The sequence below is a fragment of the Oncorhynchus kisutch genome, linkage group LG25, assembly GCF_002021735.2.
Source record: "Oncorhynchus kisutch isolate 150728-3 linkage group LG25, Okis_V2, whole genome shotgun sequence".
Taxonomy (NCBI): Eukaryota; Metazoa; Chordata; class Actinopteri; order Salmoniformes; family Salmonidae; genus Oncorhynchus; species Oncorhynchus kisutch.
In genome coordinates, this window is record NC_034198.2 from 10,871,829 (window position 1) to 10,881,024 (window position 9,196).

The 9,196-nt window shown below is 41.4% G+C and overlaps 1 protein-coding gene and 1 long non-coding RNA gene across 2 annotated transcripts; one reads left to right on the forward strand and one right to left on the reverse strand.

Annotated features, from left to right (window-relative positions):
- Positions 1-211: 211 nt before the first annotated feature.
- Positions 212-2,532, forward strand: LOC109870039 (dexamethasone-induced Ras-related protein 1-like). Its single transcript, XM_020460358.2, has 2 exons — positions 212-617; positions 784-2,532. The coding sequence occupies exons 1-2, from the start codon at positions 359-361 to the stop codon at positions 1,311-1,313; spliced, it is 789 nt and encodes a 262-aa protein (XP_020315947.1). The 5' UTR covers positions 212-358; the 3' UTR covers positions 1,314-2,532.
- A 532-nt stretch (positions 2,533-3,064) lies between these two features.
- Positions 3,065-5,240, reverse strand: LOC109870547 (uncharacterized). The gene is made up of 2 exons (XR_002252180.2): positions 4,952-5,240; positions 3,065-4,497 (listed from the first exon to the last, which is right to left on the reverse strand). It is a non-coding gene; the product is annotated as an uncharacterized LOC109870547 (long non-coding RNA).
- Between the last annotated feature and the right edge of the window lie 3,956 nt (positions 5,241-9,196).

Genomic DNA, 9,196 nt, shown 5'->3' on the forward strand with positions numbered 1-9,196 from the left:
TTAATAAAGAAGGATTTTTGAGAAATGGATTGTGTATCCCCAAGGTAGTTGGTAACGCAGTTCTCATAGTCTCGTATTCCCTGGAACTGACAGACGCATCAGCAGGCACCTGTTATACCCTTTCCCTTCTACTCAATAGAGCACCGAGTACAGTGACGTCGGGAGAGGGGAGGGCTCTGCTTTCTGCTTAAATAGCTGGCGATCCCCGTAGTTCAAACAGACTTAACAGAGCGCACTGAGAACTTTAAAACGATAGCCAACTGTTGAATCCAACTTTGGCTGAAAATAAAGGAAACGACGAGGGAGCACATATTGGAACCACTCTACGCACTCTTACTTCACAATCACGATCAAGAAAATGTCGCCTTCAGAGAACGACTTTGATATACCGGCGAAGAACTGTTGTAGGATGGTGATTTTGGGGTCCACCAAAGTGGGCAAAACAGCCATCGTGTCTCAGTTTCTGAACGGGAGATTCGATGAGCAGTATACGCCGACCATAGAGGACTTTCACAGGAAACTGTACAGCATTAAGGGAGATGTATACCAACTGGACATATTGGATACCTCAGGAAACCACCCATTCCCTGCCATGAGGAGACTATCCATACTGACAGGTAAATATCTTATTCCATCTCTGGTTATTGCAACTCAAATAGTGTGCATGTTCAATAACGCAATTTGTGCGTCTTTGTAGTTATTACGCGTTGAAATACTCTCGCATATGTCACTGTGTTTCATAGAAGCTCTGATACTAAATCCCTTTCTCTTGTTTCCATTCAGGTGATGTCTTTATCCTGGTTTTCAGCTTAGACAACAGAGACTCATTCGAGGAGGTTCAGAGGCTCAAGCGACAGATAATTGAGACCAAGTCTTGCCTAAAAAACAAGACCAAGGAGAACGTTGACGTGCCTCTGGTTATCTGCGGCAATAAGGGCGACCGGGAGTTTTGCCGGGAGGTGCAGAGTGAAGAGATTGAGCAGTTGGTGGCTGGAGATGAGCAGTGCGCATACTTTGAGATATCAGCCAAGCGCAACACCAACGTGGACCAAATGTTCCAGACCCTATTCACCATGGCCAAGCTACCCAATGAGATGAGCCCGGACCTCCACCGTAAGGTCTCGGTGCAGTACTGCGACATGCTTCGCACTAAGTCCCTGAAAAATAAGAACAAGAAAAACGATGGAGACGCGTATGGCATCGTGGCACCGTTCGCACGGCGCCCGAGCGTCCACAGTGACTTGATGTACATAAAGGAGAAGGCGATCGGTGGCGGGCAGGGAAAGGATAAAGAGAGATGTACTATCAGCTAGGACTATGAGATTAATTTTATGGAAGATATTGTAACCTAAAAGGATATGCTTCATTTGTGATGCACCTGACAGACGGGGTTTGGGCGCGCAAGGCTGCCCATGCCGCTTCCGTTGCCCTTAGTGGGGACACTTGAGACAGCGATGCGAAAGCCTATGAGCTCCAGGCGCAATGATACTGTCTAGATTCAACCTCTCCACAAACGTGGAAGCGCATGTTACATGTCCGCGAGACATTTAAAGAACGTTCGCTACTTTGTTCTGTTAGACCAGAGCCTTATGTGATGTGGCTTAAAATATTGTGAGATTATTCACAACAAATGTGTAAAATGTGTTGTTTAGACAGGCGAGAAAACAGACTCCTGGCGTGGAGTACAATGTGAAGAATGTTGTTTACATTTTGTTATAACATTTTATAACAGATAATTCAACTTGAATGTTGCAATCTGAACAATTTTATATTGTGAATGTATATTTATTGTATGTCGACGTCAACTTTTGCAAAGAAAGGAAGAAAAGAACTGAAAAATAAATACAAAAATCTGAATCTGCTGTTTCTTTATGCTTTTCTTCTCACAAGGTGTTTTGAAAGGCCCACTCTATTCACTCATGCCCTTGACCTAGTAGGCCTAGATACTGTGTCTAGGGAAACTACCTAGACTAAACACCAAAGCATGAATTCATGAAATAAGCTGCAATGAGCAGTCTAGCATTCAAGACAGTTGAGAGCCAAATGGTCCCACACCACTAGTTTACAGATTGAGAAATAATTTAGCCTACTTGGATGTAAGAACTATAATTACCCAATAATGGGAACATAATTAGAGGACCATGCGCTTTTTCACCTTTTGCATTATTGGCTTATTATAGACCTACCTAGTCCTAACACTGGGCACACACTGGTTGAATCAACATCGTTTCCACGTCACTTCAATGAAATTACATTAAACCAACATGGAATAAATGTTGAATTGATGTCTGTGCCTAGTGGGGAAGTATACTGAACAAAAATATAAACGCAACCTGCAACATTTTCAAATATTTTACTGAGATACAGTTCTGAGGGCAAAGGGGGGTGCAATTTAATACTAGGAATGTGTTCCTAATGATTTGTACACTGAGTGTATTTAAAAAAAATACAAATATAATTCTGAGTTAAAAGATTACACTCCTTGGGGACAAACACAAACATGATAAGAATGTATATCCTTGGCCTGTATGCCTCTGCCCACACCATGACACTGAAAATATAACAGCTGGTACATGTAATGTCCTACAAGAGAGCATCAACAGAAACAACAAGGCTTTCCTACCAGACTAAAGCACATACTGTAGTCCTGTTCTAAACCTTCAACCAACCAGAAACATCTCAACACATAAAATTCAGCGTAGTCCTGTGGATGGGAGAGTGGGGTAGGTTGAAATATAGTATTCTTTCTAACAAAGATATCTACATATTGTATATTTCAGTCACTAACAGTTCTGGGGTGGGGGTGGGGGTGGGGGGACAGTGCCCATGTGATAACAATTTTGGACCCCCTTGTGGCCTCCCTAAATGTGGAGTATGAAATCATTCTTACATAACACATTTTTGCTATCATTCTTTTTATATCTGTTATAAGACAGAAAATGCAAATAAATTGTTGAATGATTATGAACACCTTATTTTGCCTGCTAATGCCTGCAATGCAGTGAAGAAAACGATATGAAAACAATAACATCTAATGTAACTGGCCCCTCTAACAGTACAACTGCCAGGTATGGGGTAAATTGAGCCGCTGAACAGGGTAAATTAAGCAGCCTACAAATTCTGTACTGAATTAAATATTACTACTACCTTTTTAAAACCATGTCTATATTTATTTCCCAAACACAATTCAACACAATTACAATTACTTTTTCGTCTTTGAATAATTTTAAGCATTTTTTAACATAAGCTTAACACTTAAACACTGTCTTTTTTAAACACTTTTAACATAGGCCAGGCCTTGTTGTTACCTCATATCTCAGTGTACTTTCATGCTGTGTTTAAGACCTCCTATTGAAGGTTAGAGACCCCAACTGATGTATCGAACAATCTTAAAATTATTTCCTTTGGTTTAGATCCAAGCATCATGAAACCGCTAACATAATACATTCATTTGACTTGCTGAAAATATTTTTTTCTGACTTAACTTTACCACTTTTTTCATGTGGTTTCTTCCTTGACACTCCATGAAATGATGACCTCTTCCTAAACATTTGGTAAAATGATAGGGTGACTCAACTTACCCCTTTAGCTCAACTTGTCCTGTAAATTCATACACAAGAACAGTGACATGCATGTCTTGATTATGCCTATCCTGCAAAGACTGGGACATGATCTTTTACAACCGTTCCAATGAAAATAATTCTACCTGCCTTCTGTAACATTCTGTTCTTCCCCCTGGTTTAATGGCTGAAACGTGTAATTACAAAGCTAATTAATATGCAGTTCTCTCTTGGCAGATGACTGCTTTGTGTTAGTATTTCAATGGGCTAGGCCTTTCCAGGAATTTGCTTTGCTATGTCTACCAATCATTTATGACTGAATACTTCAGATACCATCCACATAACTGAGAATAACAAAAAAAAAGGCCCAATGAAATGTGTTTATTTCTACAATACAACAATAAAATAAGCTAAATATACACTATTTAACACTTCTTATTGATAATAATTCTGTTCTACAATTACGCGATATCAAACAGTCAGTACTTATCTAAATTGAAAGAAGCCAGGCTATGAATTCACTGAATGATGAACACATTTGGCATAAAAAAGGTCAGTCTTTTGTAGCCTGGTTAAACCAGACTGAACGCTGCACTCACCATTATTTAACTTGAAGTTAAACAACAGTGAAACCTAGCTAAATTAGTTTGGATGCCATACTTAGTTTTTTTCAGACCATGCCCTGATAATCCATTCACCCAAAATGTTGTCCCCATCCCACTATGATTTGGGAGAGTCAAACACACAGAGGCCCTTGTATTTTTGTAGGAGCTGTGTCTTGGTGTCCACCTTCTCTCTCATGGTCTTCAGCTGCTCCTGCTGCTCCCCAGGACTGGACTCTATCTCAGGCATGGCTAGGATCTTCTCCCTGGTCTCTTGAATTTTAGTCTTTAGCTTGGTCAGCTCTTGGTTCACATCCATACTGTCTTTATCCATGCTATTAGAAAGGGAGAAAATATTGAAACAATACTTTAGGCTACATAGCAGTTTCTTATGAAGTACAGCTTGTTGATGCTGCTGATCCCAGCCTTTGCAAGCAGCACGTAACGCCCTGGACCAAAGCTACTTAGCTATAGATGTAGTCATAATAATGCATACTAAAGTAACAAGGCACATGAGGCTTTGACAGCTAAATTACATCTCACTATTAACTATCCTATGCTCTGTGACTGCATCTATTATGTGCTGCGATATACCTAACACTTCAAAATCACAAGCAAAACAAACTATCGCTAGTAAGCTAGCCGGTTAGCGTTACCATGGTTCTAGCTAACTAAATAATGTTATCTTACTAACGTTGGCCTCACAGGAGAGGAGTACACATAACCAAAAGCTTTATGTGAAGGGTATGGGAACATGCACAATAAAAAAAAGCTGCAGAATTGATTTACCATTTTATAATATCAAGAATAAAAGGAAGCCAGGAGCAATCTTCATTTGTTGCCTCTACCTCCATTGCGTCTGCTAGAATAACTGAAACGTCATCAACAAGCGCTGGTACATGAGTCCGTTCCCCCTCTCCCTACCACGTACTTTATGCCGACAGTGTAACACACGCAAAATGGTATGCTGCATTATCTGGATATGTCTGCAACAAAAGTTCAACCTTCACCTTCTGCTACCATCTACCAAGCCTTTTAAGCATGCAATTTGATACATACGTTCAATAAATCCAACACAGTACGCACTGCAGCTGCCACTGCAACGCAAGGCTGCAAGACAAACACAGCTCCATTGGAAATGAATGTACTTCTGGTATACCAAAACCTATTATGCTTGGATCACACCGATAGTACATTGCGCAAAATGGTATGCAGCAGCATCATCTGGATTTTTGTGCAACAAAAGTTCAACATCCACCTTCTGCTACCATATTTTTGACTTAACACGTACTTTTCTTAAAACTGCATTGTTGGTTAAGGGCTTGTAAGTAAGCATTTCACTGTAAGGTCTACTACACCTGTTGTATTTGGCGCATGTGACAAATACAATTTGATTTGATATGGTGATAAATCCAATCTATGCACCACACAGAACACACTGCAACTGCAAATCAATGTTGCAAGGCAAACACAGCTTTCCATTCGAAATGAATGTACTTATGGTGTGCCAAAATGCAATGACACTGTCGGCGTGATCGAGGCGTTACTGTCTGTATTATTGAGGTGGTATTCTAACATCGGGAGTCTTCCGGGAAAGCTTGCGAAACAGACCAAGCGGGGTTTGGCTTTTGAGAAGTCAATGAAAGAAAACATATTCCTTAAGAGAGAATAGAGTAGATGTCACGGGTCAAAATTTTGATTGATGACCCTATGTGAACCTATGTGAACTCTATGTGAACCCTATGTAGTGATGACGTGTGCATGTCTTCTGGTCAGGCAAGCCTGGTTAGGTGGGGGCTATGGGGTGAGTAAGGGTCCATTTGACAGGCCGTTAATGATTGATGACCCAAGCCTGATAGACAAGCCTGGTTAGGTGGGGGCTATGGGGTGAGTAAGGGTCCCTTTGACAGGCCGTTAATGATTGATGACCCAAGCCTGATTTATGACCCTATGTAATGATTTATGACCCTATGTCATGTAGAAGGGTGCATGCCCTGGGTTGAGTAAGTGACCATGTGTCAGGTCAACCTGTTACTGTTTCTCACGGTTTGGGTTGGTTAAGGCCCCTTATAAAGCCGCTGAACAATACCTGTTTAAGAGTGCACAAGATCTTAAGAATAACCATGGAATTTGGGATCGGTACCAAAGCAGTGATGACTGTAACAACTGAAACAGGCCTTCGGGTTGCCCATAGAGCAAGGGCAAAGTATCAACCAGCAATATATGATGCGCCAAAAAAACGTTTTTTAAATGTGTATAGAACCCAAATACCGCCAGCAAATGCTCTGACAGATCAAGTGTTGATGTCTAATGGCCAGCAGTGGGGGTATCGGTTTGATTACCTGGCCTGTAGAGTGACCCTCTATACGGTAGATGAAGGAGAAGAATATACAGACCAGACTGTAGGCTTGGAATATGGTGTTGAAGACTGGTCGGTTTTTCGCAAGGTTGTGTGTCCTGAACTGAGCCTTATCACCAAGGGGTATAGTGTGTTCACGGGCCACGAGACCCGTTGGGAAGGTACCCCGGACTCCTCAGGACAAATATTTCACAGGGTGAAAATACAAAGAAAGAATGGCCGACCGTGCGGCAGCGTGGAGTTCTATATCGGCACCGAGGCAATCCGAAACCACAAACTTAGGGGTGGTGGCCTGACTGGGGATACCCGACTGCGTCTGCTTATTCCTTTTAACAGTTGGGATGTACTGGAATTGAAAATGTTGCAACCGTTGGATGCTCTCTTTGTACAGAGCCAACAGCGTCAGAGCCTTGTTCATTTAAAGAAGTGCATAATATATACGAATCGTAAAGATTACGATGCAAAAGAGCCTCAAGAAGATACAGCGTCAGAAGAAACCTAAGTAAGCGGATGCTTTAACCCCGCCCCCCCAGATACCCAAGGGCCTTGTTCTACAATAAAAAGAAAAAAAGCAGACAGTTCTTCATTTCAGCATACACCATGGATCTCCAGACCATCTACGAGGAAGCCACTACGTCATGGGGGCCCGACACTAAAGACTCTATGCCACGAAGCCCTACACTCTACGCACCCCTGGCAAGACCCGTGACACCCCCGACATTTACCCAGCCTGAGGATGTGTTTGATGGGGTGGCCAGTACTGTTTTTGTGGATACAATCAAGGCCTCTGTAGCTACACTTTTAAACGTGGTGATTGGCGAATATATACGAGAAAAATGCATCGGCTGTGAGATCAATCATCCCAGCCAGCGTCGTCATCCTTGCCTCTACGACCCTCCTAGATACTACTTTTTCAATCATTTTGAGGAGCTGGTGAAAAGACTGTGGTCCTGCCGTTTTATACCAGCGCTGGTCATCGCCCTGGAGTCTATGGGTATTGCGCCGTCTATCCCTAGAGTTTACGGGGTAACCGAAGCCTTCCTACATGAACTGAAGGAGGCCCTCTTCATCCATGAGAAACTCAAAGAAATCCGACACACCCTGGTGGACGACAACAAATACAGGGAAGCTGTGATGGCTGATGTGATGCTTTTCTGGCTCAATAAATCCCAAGAGACCGAGTGACATTTTGTTTATTTAGAGCTATGGGTAACTATGTGTCTACGATGTTTGAGCGAATAAATACATTTTTTCTTTTGAGAGACCTTACAAATGTTATGCATCAGATTATTGAAAATAAAGTGAACAATGTAAAGTTCTACACAACCCACAATACAGGGGTTATTGTAGAGCGTGTGTTAAAAATGGAGCAAATCATGAAACATGTCCGACATACGGGCGAGAGTTTACAATGGTCACATATGGTATCAAGGCTTGTTGAGGATTCTGAAGAACTAGAAATAACTTTGGCTAAGATTTTACATTATTTGTTTGAACCACCCTTTAATGTGAATGTGTATCATATTTGTTGTTTATATACTTATATATCAGACGTGTGTGTTTTAAAAATTCAGCGAAACAAACCTGTAAATCTAAACAATATATACAGGGTGTTGCATGCTGTGATTGTTGAGAAAACGGGGACTTGTATCTTGCAACAAATCCTGAATTGTCTGTATACGTAATAATTGTTGCATTCTTAAAATAAAAATTCACAAACTGAAATGTTGTCGTTATATGAAAGTGGCTCATTACAGTTATTGTACCTCAGAGAGGCAAGAAGGATGGCTGAGCAGCTGTTGAAAAACATATATTATAATCCCTCTAACCCCGGGTCTTATGGGGGTAAAGAGCGTTTACAGAGAGCTATAGTCGAAGAAACAGGTAGTCTGTTAAGCGATGCTAAAGTGAATGAATGGTTATCAGAGCAAGATGCCTACACTCTACATAAACCTGTAAGAAAACATTTTCCAAGAAATATAGTTTTTTCTACGCATCCATTATCCCAATTTCAGGCGGATCTATGTGACATGCAGTCCCTTGCCGATAAAAATGATGGAAATCGCTACATGCTAACGGTTATAGATATTTTCTCTAAATTAGCCTATGTAAGGGTGTTAAAAAATAAGAGCGGGGCAGAGGTGACCAGGGCCTTTGAATCGATCTTGAAGGCAGGAGGCGCCCCCAAGAAAGTGCAGACGGATGGTGGAAAAGAATTTTTTAATCAAACATTTCAGAAGCTAATGAATAAGTATAATATAGTACATTTTGCTACAGGCTCTGATTTGAAAGCTTCGGTTGTGGAACGCTTTAATAGGACTTTGAAAGAGCGGATGTGGCGCTATTTTACAGCTCACAACACCAACCGATATACAGACATAGTTCAGGATTTAGTAAACGGTTACAACCACAGCTACCATAAGACTATACGTATGAAGCCCTCGGAGGTCTCTTCGGAAAACTCTTTTCAAGTCTTTAAAAATATGTATGGTTTGTTCCCACTTCGCCGTAAGAAAAAAATGACTTTTAAATTCCTAGTGGGTGACTTGGTGCGTATATCAAAGTTGAGGGGTGTTTTCGACAAAAAATACGAACAAGGCTTTAGCTCGGAGTTGTTTACCGTTACCGAATGTCTGCCACGCATTCCGCCGGTCTACAAATTAAAAGATTATGAC